This window comes from Camelina sativa, chromosome 15 (assembly GCF_030686135.1).
Source record: "Camelina sativa cultivar CO46 ecotype springtype chromosome 15, ASM3068613v1".
Taxonomy (NCBI): Eukaryota; Viridiplantae; Streptophyta; class Magnoliopsida; order Brassicales; family Brassicaceae; genus Camelina; species Camelina sativa.
In genome coordinates, this window is record NC_141894.1 from 7,951,426 (window position 1) to 7,971,713 (window position 20,288).

The 20,288-nt window shown below is 36.3% G+C and overlaps 1 protein-coding gene and 3 pseudogenes across 1 annotated transcript; all 4 read left to right on the top strand.

The window, feature by feature from the left end:
- Window positions 1-5,407: 5,407 nt before the first annotated feature.
- On the top strand, window positions 5,408-6,115 carry LOC104748240 (putative F-box/kelch-repeat protein At3g16880 pseudogene; annotated as a pseudogene).
- A 1,535-nt stretch (window positions 6,116-7,650) lies between these two features.
- LOC147926367 (putative F-box/kelch-repeat protein At3g16880 pseudogene) lies at window positions 7,651-8,043 on the top strand (annotated as a pseudogene).
- Window positions 8,044-8,234: 191 nt separating this feature from the next.
- LOC147926368 (uncharacterized) lies at window positions 8,235-9,718 on the top strand. The gene is made up of 2 exons (XM_087487036.1): window positions 8,235-9,384; window positions 9,675-9,718. The coding sequence occupies exons 1-2, from the start codon at window positions 8,235-8,237 to the stop codon at window positions 9,716-9,718; spliced, it is 1,194 nt and encodes a 397-aa protein (XP_087343162.1).
- Window positions 9,719-14,030: 4,312 nt separating this feature from the next.
- Window positions 14,031-20,029, top strand: LOC147926369 (putative F-box/kelch-repeat protein At3g16880 pseudogene; annotated as a pseudogene).
- Window positions 20,030-20,288: the final 259 nt, after the last annotated feature.

The window sequence follows — 20,288 nt, forward strand, 5'->3', positions numbered from 1 at the left end:
ATGGCCTTAATGGTATATGTATTGTTGTACATATTAAATATATTGTATACTAATATATAATGTAAACATATACTAAACTAATAGCAATAATTTTGAAGTGAGTTAGTACAATTATAATACACCGCCGGTACACCGCAGATATATGTTTTCCATTATTTTGTATATCATATTTTGTTATACATTAGATATTAGGGTCTAGAGTAGTTGGTTTGTCGTTCGGTGTTGTAGCTAAGTTCAAAGTACATATTACATAGGACTAGACAAAAAAAACCGTACTCGAATATCCTACCCAGAATCCAATCTGAAAGACAGGTTTGGGTTAATACGGGTGTACCTAAATAACACTATTGAGTTTTATATTGCTAACCCGTGGGTTTGGATTCGGGTTAGGGTAATACCCGCTACCCAAACGGGTATCTATAAAACCCAAAAATATAGTAATATTTGCAATATTAATAATATTTAACATTGATATAATTCAATTATCCAAAATTATAATTGTAATTTTGGATATACCAATTAGTTTTATACCTAAATACCAAAAATAATCAAAATATCAAAAAAATATTTGTTAAATATATGATATGCCAAAATTTAGCTAAAATTATTTGAATATTTTTTTGGGTACTTGGTAGTTCGGGTAGTGATCGGGTTCTAAAATTTGTAACCCAAACTGATCCACGGTATTTTTTATTTTATTTTGTTGGAGATGTGATATTTGTTAATGTTTTGTCTTTCGTGTTTAGATTAAATGATAAAATAAAGTGTTTTATATATTTTGTGTTTTATTAAATGAAAATCAAATATATTGTTTATTTTGTTTGGTTTTGATACACGGTATACTTTAGGCATATCACACTTTCTTAATTTATATATTGTTTTGTTTATTTTTCTTCGTGTTCACACGGTATACTTTAGGCATATCACACTTTCTTAATTTATATATTGTTTTGTTTGTGTAAAATATATATGTTAAACGAACCAGTCCGCATCCATCTGGACTTGTCTGCGAGATTTGCAACTTGCATAAGCTTGCCCGCTAAATCTGCAGTCCGCATGGGCTTGCCTGTTAAAACCCGCAATCCGTGTAGACTTGTATGTGATGTAAGACCCCTTTTCAACTGTTTTGAACATAAAAAATGTTAAAACTACATTTTCAATGCTATGTCTAAGCCCGCCTCGCTAAGAACATCTGCACACACAGTTATGATGTCTCCATTTGTATGCTCCTCTTATATTCCAAGTTCAGTGCAAATCTAGCAATCTCCACCACCAGGGAAAGGGGAAAAAAGAACACTATTAATAACTCTGTTTACTATTTACCCATCAGTTAATTTCTTGCAAATTTAAAATACTCTTGGCATTTTTTTCTGTTGTGATCTTCTTTGGGAAAAGATTAGGCAATTAAATTTTAATTTTGCTTTGTATCTTGCATTTTATCATATTGTATGCCATATGGAAAACAAATAAGCTATTTAACTCTTACAAACATAAACACTTGCATTTTGGATTCTATACAATATAAAGATTCATCATACGTTTTATTTGTAAGATTTCAGATTTGTAATCCATTTTTTCGGTTCCAACTTTAAAACCAAGGATCTACAGTATTATGTATAACAGTATAAGTAAGATTGTTAAAAAAAAAAATATTATGGCCAGTATGTGGCACTGACTAGCACTAATTTGAGACAATCTATATCAAAGTCGTTCTCATGTCAAATAAAAAAAAAAAGGCGAAAGAATTATTGTTTCCTTAACCTTTACACGGTAAGGGCTACAATATTTTTGTTGTTGTTGTTGTTGCTGTTGTTGTGAAGCATGTTTAGTGTGTAATGGAGACCTTTTAGGTTCGGATGGATGAGCATCTGTTCTTATTTATGAATTTTTTTTTTTTTTTTTCTTTGGTCTTTGTCCTTAAGTCTTTACCTTGGTAGCATGCCTTGGTAAGACAGATTATGTGATCTTGCATATAAGATATCCTTTATATATTATGTGAAATTGTTATGGTTATAAGATATAAAACATAAAAAATATGAATTTAATTTTTAAACCACACAAAAAAACCATAAATACTAATATTATATTAATATTTTCTATTTATCACATTAAAAAAAAATTTACGATAAAATATTTTACGGATGAAACGTATTTTACACAAACGGATATTGGTTTCAGAATAATAATTTTATCCATAATAAATACTTTTATTTGAATCAATTTATCTCGTATATAGTGAATGTTGTTACGTAGTAGTTATTTTAAAGTTGTCAAAAGATTCCTATTTATTGGTATATATACTTAGATTCAAAAATATGTTCGAACGATAGATCTAAAAGCTTATTACTCTTTTTGATAAATGTTTTGTATAATTTACAAAAACAAAATATAAATGTTTTGTATAATTTACTTATTTATAAGATTATGTCATTTGAAATATAACCAAGGCATGGCCAACTATTTCTTTGATTTTACAAAACCAACCTTTGATTCTACAGAATCAACTTTTGTTTTTTTAACTATCTTCTAGATATATGTCTTTCATGTAAATAAATAAAATTTTTCATTATTTTCTTCTGTTCTTTTTCTTATTAAAAATAAAGAAATAGTTGGCAATATCTTGGATATATTTCAAATGACATAATCTTATAAATAAGTAAAAAGAAAAAAATATTTATAACTCCCAACTTTGAAAATACAAAATAAAAAATGCTTTTTAAAAGGAAAGAAATATATATTTTGTTATATTTTTATGAAAAAATCTACTAAACATAAAATTTTGGTGTATAACTTTTTGTTGTTATATTTTGTCTTTGTAAATTATACAAATCATTTATCTTTTTTATTTCTTTATCAAAAATACCTAAAAACAAAAAAAGTTCTTATTTATAGGAATTTTTTTTTTTGAATATTTTTTTTGGTCAACGCTGGTCAACACCGGTTAACATTAGTCAATGTCGGTCAACATTGGTCAACGCCGGATTCCAGCCAACCAACCACCGGAGTTGAATATTTATGGTGTTGTACACATAACATGTGCTTGTTTATGGATGTCCTTATGTGATGACAATAGTTCACGTAGTTAACAAAACATTTATATTGTTTGTATGTGCGGCGATGTGTTGGCGTATACTTCAAGTAGCTGACAATCATTTTTCCTAGTATGAAAGCCCAAAGCCCATGAGGACCATAATTAGTACCTTTGAACAAGGAAAAATGATTGTCAGCTACTTGAAGTATACGCCAACACATAGCCACACATACAAACAATATAAATGTCTTGTTAACAACGTAAACTATTGTCATCACATAAGGACATCCATAAACAAACATAGGTTATGTGTGCAACACCATAAACATTCGAGGTCTGCCGGAATCTGGCGTTGACCAGAGTTGACCGACGTTGACCAGTATTGATCAACATATTTTGTTTCTTTAATTAAGATTTGTTTCCTTAATTTAAAGGGGATGAATAAGAGAGGTTCGCCCGTAAGGATGAACCCATGAATTGTCTATTTCTTAATACAGAAAATATACCAAAAATAATATAATAAAACTATACCACCAAAATTTGATGTGTAGTAGATTTTTTCATAAACAATAACAAATTTATACTCTTTCTATTTAAATATCAATTTTAATTTTGTATTTTCAAAAATACATAAAAACAAAAATTATTATTATTAGGAAAAAATATATTTTTTTTTGAATATTTTTTTTTGGTCAACAGCGGTCAACGCCGGTCAACGCCGGTAAATATTGGTCAACGTCGGTCAATACCGGTCAACGCTAGATTCCGGCTAACCTCGAATGTTTATGGTGTTGTAGACGTAACATATGTTTGTTTATGGATGTCCTTATGTGATGACAATAATGTACGTAGTTAACAAGACATTGATATTGTTTGTATGTGTGGCTATGTGTTGGTGTATACTTCAAGTAGCTGACAATCATTTTTCCTTTGAACAATCATACTTATAGGTAGGTATAGGAAATTTGGTAGGTCGCAAATAATCTATATTAACATTTTTGAAGTACATTTTTGTTTATGCCCTTTAAGTTTTACTTATTTAATTTTTTTTTACAACATTGACCCCTAAAACAATTCCATAAATAACATTGTAGAGAAACTCAAATATTAAACTTTCTTAAATTGACCAACATTTTGTTTCATTTATTGCCATAAAATCTTAACAACATCTATGTACATTTCGATTTTTCCAAAAACAACTCTACCCATTAAAATTTTGACCCATTAAATTTCCAAAACTATTTTTATAGATACTAGAATCTCTCAAATTTAAATGATATACAACAGATTTTCCATAACAAAAGTTTACAATATCCATAATTATATTAACATTAATAAATTTCCTAAACCGAAAATCTAATTATAAAATGTCACATTAAATATGTTGAAAACCCCCATATAATTTGGTTTATTTTTTAATTTTTGAGGAATTACCAAAAAAAAATAATTCTATTAATTATCATAAATTATATATATTGACATGAAAAAATTATAAACTATAAAAATATGATAATTTTGTAAAACAATTAACATAATTAAACTTGATAAAAAAACTTATTTTGTTTATTCTTTTTTATGCAAAAACTTATTTTGATTTTGGTGAGACGGGTTGGCATTAATCCTATATAGGGAGTTAAGTGGATTTTTTTTTTTAACACTTTTAGATGTGTACCAGGAGATAAATGTATTACTAGAGTATACATATACTTCACAGGTTAAAACCTTGAAAATACTACAAAAATCCTATATTTTGAATATTTATATCAAATACCTGTAAAATTTTATATTTTTAAAATTAATAAAACAGTAATAAAATAACAAATAAATACAATATAAATTTTTAATTTTTAAAATTAAAAATATTGTTAAATCCTAGTTGTAACTTAACTTATTTGACTTATTACAACTCTATATAAAAAGTTAGAAACCCTAAAGCTTTCTACAACATCGATTCGTTGCTGAGAGAAGACAATGACGAAGATATCCAATCTTCCAAGGGATTTATTGGAGGAGATATTCTCTAAACTTTCTAAACAATCTTTGAGAGTAGTACGATATATCTGCAAAACGTGGAACAAGTTATCCAAAGATGAGGGCTTTACAAATAAACGCCTTGCTCAAGAAGCTACAGCAAGCGAAAGAGAGTTACTGGTGGTCATGATTAAGGATTTTAGACTTTATCTAATGAGTGTCAACCTCGATGGAATTCAAAACCAGGTTATTAAATCATCCATAAAGCATAAAGGTAAACTTATTAACCTTCACGACGATTCATATGGTCAAGTCGGTATAACAGGAGTATGTCATTGTTCAGGGTTGTTGTTATGTACCAGAGATAACTAGTCTCGGAGGATCGAACTTATAAGTCGTGACGGAATGGCCTTTCCTTGGTATGCTATTGGATACGAGACGAGAAACTCGTGCCGCAAGTACAAAGTTTTGAGATATAATAAATATGGTGGGTACGAAATCTATGAGTTATACTCTAATTCATGGAGGGTTCTTGATGTCAAGTCAACCATATGGGAAACATGGTGTCATCATAATGGCATCTCTGTGAAAGGAAATTCTTATTGCTATATTTATCAAGAAGAACCATTCGGCGGAAAGGCGAGAGAATTCTTGTTTTGTTTTGATTTTACAACAGAAAGATTTGGACCGCTTATGCCTTTTCCGTTTCAGAGTAACCAAAACTGTATTGTGACTCTCTCTACTGTTAGAGAAGAGCAACTTGCCGTGTTATGTCAGTACTGGAGCTGGGATAGGTTAAGGATGAAGATATGGATTACTAATAAGCAGATTGCACCCAATGACGTATCGTGGAACAAGTTGTTCTTAGAAGTGGATATATTTCTTCTAAATCCACGAGCTGGACGTGAACTTGACGTTAAAAATGGGTATTTCCTCGTTGACGAGGAGAAGAAAGTAGCTGTGGTTTTTGATAACAGCAAAGGGAAAGAGCACACAGCTTTTATATTTGGAGAGAATGGATGCTATGGAACAGTGGATCTGGGAAAAACTGTAGACAAACTTTATTGGTCTCCATTTGTGTGCTCTTATATTCCAAGTTCAGTGCAAATCTAGCAATATATGCACCACCAGGCAAAGGGGAAAAAACACACTATTGATAACTCTGTTTACTATATATATACCCATAAGTTAATTTCTTGCATATTTAATATATACTCTTGCTTTGTTTTTCTTTTGTGATCTTCTTCGAACAAGATTAATAAACTCAATTGTTAACTTTGTTTCTCATCTTGCATTGGATGCCATATGCACTAATAAGTCAATTGTTAACTTCTTAAAACCAAGGATCGACGACGGTACTAATTATAAGATTATTCAAAAATTTGATGGCCAGTACGAGTTACTACAAGAAACTCACTAATTTCTCATGTCAAAATTTGGCAAAAGGATTATCGTTTCCATAACCTTACACGGTGAGGGTACAATATTAGCCCATTAGGAAGCAAACTGTATAGGTACGCAAAAGTTATTTTTGTTGTTGTTGACTTGTTGTTGTGAAGCGCATGTTTAGTGTGCGATTGAGACCTTACTTGCCACTGCCAGGTTTGGATGGATGAGCACCTCTTCTTATTTACAAAAATTATTTTTCTACTTTTGTTCTTAATTATTTTTCTACCTTGGTAGCATGCCTTGTAAGACTTATTTTGTGATCTTGCATATAAATATAGAATCTTTAAAGTCATCAAAAGAGTCATAGTTTTTGGTAAACATTAATTCATAGATTTGGATGTCATCGTACTCCGTCTTTGTATCCTCCTCTAATTAATAGGTAATTGTATAACCTAACTTTTTTCTTCCCTAAAGCTCCTATTACATTATCCTTGGGATAGTCAATTCTTAATTTTGTTTCTTATCTTGTATTGTGTCATATTGTATGTCATATGGAAAACAAATAAGTTATTTAACTTTTACAAACAATAAGAATTATTGTTTTCTTACCTTTACACGGCAAGGGTACAATATTTTTGTTGTTGTTACGAAGGAAGCATATTTTTGTTGTTGTTGTTGTTGTTTTTCGTCTTTGTCCTTAAGTCTTTTAACTTGGTAACATGCCTTGACTCATTCTGTGATCTTGCATATTACATATTGTCAAAAGAGTCCTACTCCTAGTTTTTTGGTATATACTGACTGAACTCGGTGACAAACTGAAATTGTTAAACATTAATACTCCATCCGTTTCAAAATATAAGATGTTTTGAAGAATTTTTTTGTTTCATAATATATGATGTTTTCAAGATTCTATGCAACTTTTAGATTAATTTAGTATTTTATATTATGCAGTATTGTTTATGATTGGTTGAATTTATTAAAAGTAAAAGCTTCTTTAATTAATCTGCGTGCTTTAACTAAAACATCATATATTTTGAAACAGAGGAAATAGATTTGTATGTATATATATACTCTTTGTATCCTCCTCGTAACAATTTTAATAGTTCCTTTTTTTCCAATATAAATAATTGGAAAGAGATTTAGATATAGCCCGTAAGACACGGAAAGAGTTTTAGAAAGTTGGGATATATGTAACCTAACTTATTTCTTCCCTATAATTCCTATTACATTGATCTCCTTGCTTGTGAGCTGAAACAACAATGACGACGAAGATGTCCGAACTTCCAAAGGAGTTGTTGGAGGAGATACTCGCTAGGGTTCCAGTGCAATCTATGAGATCAGTACGATTGACTTGCAAACAATGGAACACTTTGTCCGAAGAAGAAAGCTTTACAAAGAAGCACCTCGTTCGAGTGAAAGCTGCTAGGGAGTTTATGGTGGCCATAGCGATGGATTTTAAGGTTTGTTTGATGAGCATCAATCTCCATGGAATTCACAAGGAAAGAAAGGTTAATATTGGGGTATATATCATATGTATTGATGGGCTTAGTGATTATGGGCTTGTTACGTATTTATCACGTCTTAGTCGGTTGTATGTGTTCTGTGTAAACCCTAATCGAGTCATGTATATAAGCTGTTTAACAGCAGATTAATAAAGCCAAGGCAGTTTGATATCCAATTCTACATGGTATCAGAGCAAAGATCTCATAAACAGACCTAATTTTTTTTTTCTTCCGCTGTCTTCTTCTTTTTTCTTTTGTTCGATAGTTTCGAACTCTCTCTTTGTTTCATCGTTGTTTCTCTCGACAGTTTTGGGATTCCTCCTCTCATCGTTTGAGAAGTCATGTCCAATTTTGAAGAATCCTCTGTTACGAAAAGTGCAGCAGCGGCGATGTCTCAGTCCGCGTCTGTGGTGGTCTCACCGTACACTCTTGCTAGCTCCGACAACCCTGGCTCCATGATCTCTGCTGTCGTTTTGACCGGAGACAATTACAACGAATGGGCAACGGAGATGTTGAATGCTCTTCAAGCTAAGCGCAAAACAGGGTTTATTAATGGTACGATTCCAAAGCCGGTGAGTAGTGATCCTGACTTTGAGAATTGGCAAACCGTGAATTCAATGATAGTTGGGTGGATTCGAACCAGTATTGAGCCAAAAGTCAAGTCTACTGTCACCTTCATATCCGATGCTCATCAGTTATGGGTCGATTTGAAGGAACGTTTCTCTGTGGGGAACAAGGTGCGTATTCATCAAATCAAAGCTCAGCTTGCTTCTTGTCGTCAAGATGGGCAGACCGTTCTGGATTATTATGGGCGGTTGTGTACTCTCTGGGAAGAGTATGGTATTTACAAACCGATCAAAGCTTGTACTTGCGGTTTGTGTGTTTGTGGTGCTGCTCTTGAGCCTGCTAAAGAACGTGAAGAAGAGAAAGTACATCAGTTTGTGTTGGGACTTGATGAATCTAGGTTTGGAGGCATTTGCACTAACATTATTTCAATGGATCCTTTGCCTTCTCTCGGTGAAGTGTACTCTCGGATCATCAGAGAAGAACGTCGTTTGTCTACTGTTCGGGTTCGTGAGCAGCAAACCGAAGCTGTAGGATTCCTTGTTCGTCGTGATCAAAGTGAGATGTTGTCTAATGGTGCCAATCGAACTGATTCTTCATTGGTGCGGTCTCGGACGACGTGCTCTCATTGTGGTCGTGTTGGTCACGAGAAAAAGGATTGTTGGCAGATCGTTGGTTTTCCGGAGTGGTGGTCTGAACGTAATAGTAACGGTCGTGGTTCTGGAGGACGTGGACGTGGTGGTCGCGGTTCTGGTTTCCAGGGTTCTGGTTCCAATGTCTCGGGTCGTGGACGTGGGCAGGCTGTTGCAGCTCATGCCACCAGTGCCAATCCTTCAGCGTTTTCAAACTTTACTCCGGATCAAATGAAGGTGCTTGCTCGCATGATAGAAGAAAACTCGGGCACTCCATCTTTTGACAAATTGTCTGGTAAGCTAGCACTTGGCGATGTTGTTTTAGACACCGGTGCGTCTCATCACATGACCGGGAATATGTCTCTTTTGCATGATATTGTGCCTATTCCATCGTGTTCTGTGGGGTTTGCTGACGGTAGTAAAACCAATGCCACAAGCATGGGCGTTCTTCCTCTTTCGGACACTGTCAAGTTGACTAATGTTCTTTATGTTCCTGATTTAACTTGCACCTTACTCTCGGTCTCAAAAATTGTGAAACAAACGAAGTGTTTTGCAACATTCACTGATACTATTTGTTTCTTACAGGACCGTTTTTCGAGGACTCGGATTGGGACCGGGGAAGAACGTGATGGGGTGTACTATCTTACGGATGTTGCTACTGCAAAGATACATACGGTTAAAGTCTCTTCTGATCAAGCCTTGTGGCATAAGCGCTTAGGACATCCAAGTTATTCGGTGTTTTCCTTTTTACCTATGTTTTCTCATTCATCTACGTGTGTTGGTTCTCACTCTTGTGATGTTTGTTTTCGGGCAAAACAAACAAGAGAAACCTTTCCAGAAAGTATTAATAAAACCAGTGATTGTTTTTCCTTGATTCATTGTGATGTTTGGGGGCCATATCGTGTTCCTTCTTCTTGTGGTGCTGTGTATTTTTTGACAATAGTCAATGACTTTTCAAGAGCTGTGTGGACGTATTTGTTACTCGAAAAGTCCGAAGTGCGTGTTGTGAATTTTCTGTCCTATACAGAAAAACAGTTTGGCAAGTCGGTGAAAATGATTCGTAGTGATAATGGTACCGAATTTATGTGTCTTCTGCCTATTTTCGTGAGCAAGGTATAATTCATCAAACATCGTGTGTCGGGACTCCACAACAGAATGGACGTGTAGAACGCAAACATAGACACATTCTCAATGTTTCTCGTGCGTTATTGTTCCAAGCACATTTACCTATCAAATTTTGGGGCGAGGCTGTTCTTACGTCTGCTTATTTGATCAATCGGACTCCTTCCTCTGTTCTTGGTGGTCGCACTCCATACGAGGTTCTTCATGGTTGTAAACCTGTGTATGATCAACTTCGTGTTTTTGGATCGGCGTGTTACACTCATCGTGTGTCTCGTGATAAGGACAAGTTTGGTGAACGTAGTCGACGGTGTATGTTTGTTGGTTATCCATTTGGTAAGAAAGGTTGGAAAGTCTATGATCTTGAACGTAATGAGTTTATCATTTCTCGTGATGTGGTCTTTAATGAAGATGTTTTTCCTTATGACCAAGCATCCTCTTCGTCTCCGGTTGTTGTCTCGCCTGCTACCTCTCATGATGATGATTGGGCATTGTCTTCGTCTCCTATCGTAAGGGGGAGTTCTGATGCAAATAATGTTGATTCGTTCATTCATGCTGCTCAAGATAGTGTTGATCAAGATGGTGTTGTTGCATCTTTGCCTGCTCTCTCTCCTGTTCCAACACTCGTCCCTACGACTGTTGTTCCTACACTCGCTCCACCTGCTAACCAAGATGGTCTTGTTGATTCGTCCTCTTTGCACACAGAGGGCTTGTCTCCTTCTACTGATTTACTGCCTGTGGTATCCACTGTTGAGCCAGTTGTTGAGCCAGTTGCTCCTAGACAGAGTACAAGACCCAAGAATGCGCCTGTTTGGTTAAAAGATTACGTTACCAACTCCGTGATATGTACACCTGACGCATCGCACGTTCTCTCCGACTCTCCACTCCAGTCCTCGTCATCGGATCCAGGTACTGTGCTCTATCCTCTAACTGAATTTATCTCCGATAAAAAATTTTCACCACGTCATAAAGCATTTTTGGCGGCCATCAACACCAATGTCGAGCCTAAGCATTTTAAAGAGGCTGTTCAGATCAAAGTGTGGAACAATGCTATGCACAAAGAGGTTGATGCTCTTGAGGTGAAACGTACTTGGGATGTTTGTGATTTGCCTCCGGGAAAAGTTGCTCTCGGTAGTCAGTGGGTTTACAAGACCAAGTATCATTCCGATGGTTCCATCAAACGCTACAAAGCCCGTCTTGTTGCCCTTGGTAATAATCAAGTTGAGGGGGAGGATTACAATGAAACGTTTGCTCCTGTTGTCCGCATGACTACGGTTCGTACTTTGCTTCGTCTTGTTGCGGCTAATCACTGAGAGGTCTATCAAATGGACGTCAACAATGCATTTCTTCATGGTGATTTGGAAGAAGAAGTGTATATGAAACTTCCCCCAGGTTTCCGTCATTCGCATCCTGGCAAAGTTTGTCGTTTACGCAAGTCTATCTATGGCCTTAAACAGGCTCCGCGGTGTTGGTTCAAGAAGTTATCGGATTCTCTTCTTCGGTTTGGTTTTGTGGAATCCTATGATGACTATTCTTTGTTCATTTACTCTCATAAGGACATTGAGTTACCGGTTCTTGTATATGTTGACGATCTTATCATTACTGGTAACAATGGATACATGATTCAAAAATTCAAGGAATATCTCAGCCGTTGTTTCTCTATGAAAGATTTGGGTAAGCTTAAATACTTTCTTGGTATTGAAGTTAGTCATGGTAAGGAGGGGATTTTCTTGTCTCAACGCAAGTACACCTTGGATCTTCTTGCTGATAGTGGTACTACGGCTGTGCGACCTGCCATTACTCCTCTTGAGCAAAACCACAAACTTCCTCTCGATGATGGTCCTCTTCTTACTGATCCTAAACCGTATCGTCGGCTGGTTGGTCGTTTACTCTATCCCCTTCACACTCGTCCGGAGCTTAGTTACTCTGTTCATGTTTTAGCTCAGTTCATGAAAGACCCACGAGAGGCTCATTGGAATGCTGCGTTGCGTGTTGTCTGTTTTCTTAAGGGTGCTCCGGGTCAAGGTATACTTCTTAAAGCTGATCAAGATTTGTCTCTTCACGTGTACTGTGATTCGGATTGGTCGTCTTGTCCTTTAACGCGTCGGTCTCTTAATGCTTATGTCGTTTTACTTGGTGATTCACCTATCGCTTGGAAAACAAAGAAGCAAGATGTTGTTTCCCACTCTTCAGCTGAAGCTGAATATCGGTCAATGGCTTTTGCGTTAAAAGAAATCATGTGGTTGCGCAAGCTATTGACAGGATTGGGTGTCAAACAGTGCTCTCCCGCTTATCTCTATTGTGATAACCAAGCTGCTCTGCATATTGCGTCCAACCCCGTTTTTCATGAACGGACTAAACATATTGAAAATGATTGTCATGCTGTTCGTGATGCGGTTCTCTATGGTACTCTTTCTACTCATCATGTGCGTACAAATGAACAGCTCGCGGATATTTTTACAAAAGCTCTTGGTCGTTGTCAGTTTGAGTATATAGTATCCAAGTTGGGCATTCAGGATCTTCATGCTCCAATGCGAGGGGGAGTATTGGGGTATATATCATATGTATTGATGGGCTTAGTAATTATGGGCTTGTTACGTATTTATCACGTCTTAGTCGGTTGTATGTGTTCTGTGTAAACCCTAATGGAGTCATGTATATAAGCTGTTTAACAGCAGATTAATAAAGCCAAGGCAGTTTGATATCCAATTCTACAGTTAAATCATCTATAGAGTGTAAAGGTAAACTTATTAACCTTATGGATGCGTTTGAAGTCTATCATTGCGGTGGTTTATTGGCATCCATCATCATAAAAGACTTCACTAGGTTTGTGGTTTGGAATCCATATTGGGGGCAGAGTCGTTGGATCGAACCTAGAACTCGTGACATTCCTGATATGTATGCTATTGGATACGAGACGAGAAACTCCTGCCGCAGCTACAAACTTTTGAGTACGAAGTCTATGAGTTAGAATCTAATTCATGGAGGGTTCTTAATATCACTTCTGATTGGGCGACAGATGTTTATAGATACGGTGGTGTCTCTGTGAATGGAAATACTTATTGGTACACTCCAGAAGAGGAAGTATGGGTGTATACGTGATTTATTTTGATTTTACAACAGAGAGATTTGGACCTGCTCTGCCTCTGCCGTTTCGCTCTCGTAGTGGAGATCAGGAGATGTTGTGGTTCTCTCTAGTGTTAGAGAAGAGCAACTTGCGGTGTTATTGGTATTTTTGTAATATGGAGATATGGATTACTAACACGATTGAGCCCAATGATGTGTCGTGGAGAAAGTTGTTTCGTAGTAGTGGACATGGAACCACTCATTGGTGTTCTGTCTAAACATATTACACGTTGGAATTTCTTCGTTGATTAAGATGAAAGCCGCTGTGCTTTTTGATGCACACAAAGAGAATCTAAAAAAAACCCGCAACCATTGGAGAGAATGGCTACTTCAAAAGTGTAGATCTCGGAGAATCTGCACGCAGAAATTTTTTTCCGGTTGGGTGCTTTTATGTTCCAAGTTCAGTGCAAATAACGAGGGAAGATTTTAATTTTTTAATTTTGGTTTTCAAACAAGATTCAAAGTGGCGCCGCAATTTTAATAAATTTGCCAAAATTATTGGGCTTAATTTGATAGTCCAAGCCCATGACCACAAAGACATAGATTAGTAACAAAATATACAAAAACTGGATTGAGCTTTTTGTCAAGGTCGCATAAACAAAACTGTAACCTTAACTTAGTTGAATTGACCTATACAACTCTTTCTAATTGAAAACCCTAACTTCTACAACATCGATCCTTTGCTGAGAGAAGACAATGAAGAAGATATCTAATCTTCCAAGGGATTTATTGGAGGAGATATTCTCTAAACTTCCTAAACAATCTTTGAGAGTAGTACGATATATCTGCAAAACGTGGAACAAGTTATCCAAAGATGAGAGCTTTACAAATAAACGCCTTGCTCAAGAAGCTACATCAAGCGAAAGAGAGTTTCTGGTGGTCATGTTTAAGGATTTTAAACTTTATCTAATGAGTGTCAACCTCCATGGAATTCAAAACCAGGTTATTAAATCATCCATAAAGCATAAAGGTCAACTTATTAACATTCACAACTCATATCCAGTCGGTATGTCAGGAGTACTATGTCATTGTTCAGGGTTATTGTTATGTACTAGAGATGACTTTACTAGCCTCGTGGTTTGGAACCCGTATACAGAGCAATCTCGGAGGATCGAACCTATAAGTTCTGAAGGATTGAACTTTCCTTGGTATGCTATTGGATACGAGACGAGAAACTCGTGCCGCAAGTACAAAGTTTTGAGATATGAAAAAAAAAAAAAAAAAAAGTTTTGAGATATGGGAAATATGGTGGGTGCGAAATCTATGAGTTAGACTCTAATTCATGGAGGGTTCTTGATGTCAGGTCCACCATGTGGGAAACATGGTTTCATCATGATGGCATCTCTGTGAAAGGAAATTCTTATTGCTATATTTATCAAAAAGAACCATTCAATGGAAAGGCGAGAGAATTCTTGTTCTGTTTTGATTTTACAACAGAAAGATTTGGACCGCTTATGCCTTTTCCGTTTCAGACTAGTGAAAATAGTATTGTGACTATCTCTACTGTTCGAGAAGAGCAACTTGCCGTGTTATGTATGCGCGGGGGCTGGAGTATGAGGATATGGATTACTAATAAGAGTGCACCCAATGACGTATCGTGGAACAAGTTGTTCTTAAAAGTGGATATGAATCCACTGTTGGAGTAAGCTTGAAGAAAGCTTAAAGTAGAAACTAGTCCTAGTTCAAGTGTGTATATGTTATTAAAGAGATAAGGATCAATTGTCTAGGAGTTATCTAGATATGTGAGGATTCTATTAGGACTAGGACTAGCAAAGTAGTATATAAGGTGATGTTGAGATGTGACACACCTTATGAGAGAAAGGAGAGATTGAGAGCTTGAGTTTTTGAGATATTTTTCTTAAGCTAATAAAGGGAGTTATACTTTATTAATCTTTGTGTTCTTAAGCAAATCTATTTTCTATATTTGGTATCAGAGCTGTGTTCAAAAACACCTAAGGAATCATGTCCAAACTTACAATACCAACCACAGCAACACAACAACTACCACCTCTTAAAGAAGGAGGAAGCTCTTCCTCCATAGTCTGTCCGATGCTGAATGATAGTAACTACACAGTTTGGGCGTTAAAGATGAAAATTGCACTTAAAGTTCACAAAGTCTGGGATGCTATAGAAGAAGAAACTAACCAAGTCAACGAGGATCAAAACAACATAGCTATGGCTTTAATTTTTCAATCGATACCTGAGAACTTAACTATGCAAGTCGGAGAGCATAATACAGCCAGAAAAATATGGGAAGCAATCCAAACAAGAAATGTTGGAGCAGAACGTGTTAGAGAAGCAAGATTGCAAACACTAATGGCCGAGTTCGATAGATTGAGAATGCAGGAGACCGAGACAATTGATGACTTTGTGGGAAAGCTAGCTACGATTCGATCAAAATCAGCTTCACTTGGAACGAATATAGAAGAATCAAAGATTGTTAAGAAATTTCTTAACAGCTTGCCTCGTAGGAAGTTTATTCATATGGTTGCTTCTCTAGAACAGTTTCTGGACCTGAATACAGTAAGTTTTGCAGATGTTGTTGGACGGCTCAAAACTTATGAAGAACGAATCAAAACTGAAGAGGAGACTCAAGAAGAACAGAGTAAGCTCATGTATGCAAATACAAATCAGCAAAATCAGCAGTCGAATCAGAATCAGCAGTCGAATCAACAATATAAGGAATATAGTGGAGATTTTGGAAGTTACAGAGGAAGAGGTCGTGGAGGTAGGTTTGGTTTTAGAGGACGAGGAAGAGGACGATTTGGTGGAAGAGATATGTCACAAGTTGTTTGTTTTAGATGTGATCAAACTGGACACTTTGCTGCTCAGTGCCCAGACCGACTATTAAAATTGCAGGAGACACAAGAAACAGATAACAAGGACACACAGGACGCAGATGAACTTCTAATGCATGAAGTAGTCTTCTTAAATGAGAAAAAGGTGATACCAGCTAAGTATGAGACTAGTAAAGAAGGGGATAACACCTGGTACCTTGATAATGGTGCTAGCAATCATATGACTGGAGATAGGAGATATTTTGAGAAACTTGACCAGTCTATTACCGGAAAAGTCCGTTTTGGAGATGATTCTCGAGTTGATATAAAGGGAAAAGGAACGATTGTCTTTGTGGATCAGTATGGGAAGCAAAGAGAGATGACGGATGTCTATTTTATTCCTGATTTGAGAAGCAACATTATTAGTCTTGGACAAGCTACAGAGTCTGGTTGCGATATACGCATGAGAGGTAAGTACTTAACAATAAGGGATGAAGATGGAAACCTTCTTGTCAAAACAGAGAAGTCTAGAAATCGGCTCTACAAGGTTCAGATGGGACTGCGAGATAATGCATGCTTATATGTTACAGAGATAAGTGAATCTAGTAAATGGCATGCAAGGATGGGGCATGTGAATTATGTAACATTAGGATCAATGCTAGGCAAGGAGCTGGTTCTAGGGGCACCAAAACTCAAAGTGAAAAAAGAAGTTTGCAGCTCATGTCTGCTTGGAAAACAGACTAGGCATGAATTTCCCCAAGAAACTGAATTTCGAGCAACCAAAAAATTAGAACTTTTACATGGTGATCTCTGTGGGCCGATAACACCAAGTACATCAGCTGGGAATAGGTATGTTTTTGTGATCATTGATGACTTCTCTAGATATATGTGGACTATGCTACTAAAAGAAAAAGGAGAAGCGTTTCAGAAATTTCAAAAATTTAAGGCTGTAATAGAAAAAGAAGTTGGGGAAACTATTCAAATCTTCAGAACAGATAGAGGTGGAGAGTTTATCTCTCAAGAGTTTAATTCCTTTTGTGAAAAATCTGGCATAAGAAGGCACCTAACTGCTCCATACACACCACAACAGAATGGAGTTGTTGAAAGAAGAAATAGAACATTAATGGGAATGGCTAGAAGCATTCTTAAACACATGCATATGCCAGATTATCTTTGGGGAGAGGCTATTAGACATTCTACTTATCTTATCAACAGAATAGCTACGAGAGCTTTAAAGGAAAAGACCCCATATGAGTGTTTCCGAGAAAAAAAACCAACAGTTCAACATATTAGAGTTTTTGGATGCATTGGCTATGCAAAGGTAGAGAAACCTAACATGAAAAAACTTGATGATCGAACTCGTATCCTTGTTCATTTAGGAACAGAGCCAGGCTCTAAGGCATATCGTTTGTTTGATCCACAGTCAAAACGAATTTTTGTTAGCCGTGATGTTGTGTTTGATGAAACTAAAGGATGGCATTGGTCTCGAGATATTTCAGCAGAAGTAAGTAATGAGAGTTTTAGAATAAGTCTCGGAAGCTTTGGTAACCATGGTCTTCACGACGATAGTGAACAGAACCAGAATTGTGAAGAAGAAGAAAATTTGAGTAAAACAGCACCTAGCACCGAGGATCTACAAGAACAAATGGTTAAAACAGAGACCCGTCAAACAGGAGAAACTAGCGAACTACAACCTGCAATCGTAGAACAACCTGCAGTTTTGACAGAACCAGAGTTACGAAGGTCAAATAGGGAACGATTTAAACCAAGACATCTAAAGGATTATGTGTTGCTTGCTGAAGAAGAAGGTGAGCTTTTGTTGTTATGTCTCAATAATGAGCCAAGAAACTTCTATGAAGCTATGAAGTCTAAAGAATGGATAAAAGCTTGTGAGGATGAGATAGGTTCTATAGAGAAACTTAGGACCTGGGATCTTGTTGATCTGCCTTTTGGAGCAAAACCAATTGGTTTAAAGTGGGTATTCAAGCTTAAGAGAAATTCTGATGGCAGTATCAATAAATATAAGGCTAGATTGGTAGCTAAAGGATATGTGCAAAAGTATGGAGTTGATTTTGAGGAAGTGTTTGCACCAGTTGCTAGACTTGAGACTATAAGACTCCTAATTGATCTTGCAGCTGCATATGGATGGGAAATACATCATCTGGATGTTAAGACAGCCTTTCTTCATGGAGAACTCAAAGAAACTGTGTATGTGAGTCAACCTGAAGGCTTTGAGAAAACAGGAAGTGAAGGAAAAGTTTATAAATTAAACAAGGCTTTGTATGGCTTAAGGCAGGCACCTAGAGCATGGAATAATAAGCTGAATCAAATTCTGGAAGAGTTAAGATTCGTGAAGTGTTCAAAAGAACCCTCTGTGTATTCGAAAGGATGTTGGTAAAGATCTCTTGATTATAGGGGTTTATGTTGATGATTTGTTTGTCACAGGAACTAGTTTGACGGTGATTAACAAATTTAAGGAGGAGATGGCTGATAAATTTGACATGAGTAATCTTGGAAAGTTGTCATACTATCTTGGAATGCAGGTTTGTCAAACTCAAGATGGGATCACTCTAAGTCAGGCTCGATATGCTCAAAAGATTCTTGAAGAGACAGGAATGTCTAAGTGTAATTCAGTTCTTATTCCTATGGAGACTGAGTTGAAGTTGTCTAAAGCTGAGGATGAACAGGAGATTGATGCGACTCTGTATAGGAAGAATGTGGGGTGTTTGCGCTATCTGTTACACACCAGACCAGACCTATCGTATTGTGTAGGGATATTAAGTAGATACATGCAGAGTCCACGACATTCACATGGCGTAGCAATGAAGCATTGTCTCAGGTACTTAAGGGGAACCACTCAGTTTGGACTCTCTTATGGACGATCAAAGGTTCCAAAGCTGATAGGTTATAGTGATAGTAGTCATAATATTGACCCCGATGATGGAAGGAGCACTTCTGGACATGTTTTTTATCTTGGTGAGGGTCCTATTACATGGTGTTCACAGAAGCAGGACGTGGTGACTCTATCCTCCTGTGAAGCAGAGTTTATGGCAGGGACTGAAGCTGCAAAACAAGCAGTTTGGCTGCAGGACTTGTTGGTCGAGATTACAGGAGCTACAGAAGAGAAGGTGACTATTTGGATTGATAATCAATCAGCGATTGCCCTCACAAAAAATCCTGTCTTCCATGGAAAGAGTAAACACATCCATAGACGTTATCATTTTATAAGAGAAAGAGTAGAGAGTGGTCAGATTGAAGTTGGGCATGTTCCAGGGAATGAACAGAGAGCAGATATACTCACAAAGGCATTAGACAAGAACAAGTTCAAAGCAATGAGGGAGTTGTTAGGAGTTCAAGATTTGTCAAGACAGAGCTTCAAGCTTAAAGAGGAGATTGTTGGAGTAAGCTTGAAGAAAGCTTAAAGTAGAAACTAGTCCTAGTTCAAGTGTGTTTATGTTATTAAAGAGATAAGGATCAATTGTCTAGGAGTTATCTAGATATGTGAGGATTCCTATTAGGACTAGGACTAGCAAAGTAGTATATAAGGTGATGTTGAGATGTGACACACCTTATGAGATTTGTGAGAGAAAGGAGAGATTGAAAGCTTGAGTTTTTGAGATATTTTTCTTAAGCTAATAAAGGGAGTTATACTTTATTAATCTTTGTGTTCTTAAGCAAATCTATTTTCTATATCCACTAGCTGGACGACGTGAACTTGACTTTAAAAATGGGAATTTCCTCGTTGACGAGGAGAAGAAAGTAGCTGTGGTTTTTGATAACAGCAAAGGGAAGCAGCACACAGCTTTTATCTTTGGAGAGAATGGATACTTTAGAAAAGTGGATCTGGGAAAAACTGCACACAAACTTCATTGGTCTCCATTTGTGTGCTCTTATATTCCAAGTTCAGTGCAAATCTAGCAATCTCTGCACCGCCAGGCAAAGGGGAAAAACCACACTATATATTGATAACTCCGTTTACTATATACGCATAAGTTAATTTCTTGCATATTTAATTAATACTCTTGCTTTGTTTTTCTTTTGTGATCTTCTTCCAACAAGATCAATAAAAGTCAATTGTTAACTTTGTTTCTCATATTGCATTGTATGCCATATGCAGTAATAAGTCTATTGTTAACTTCTTAAAACCAAGGATCTACAGTACTAAGTATAAGATTAT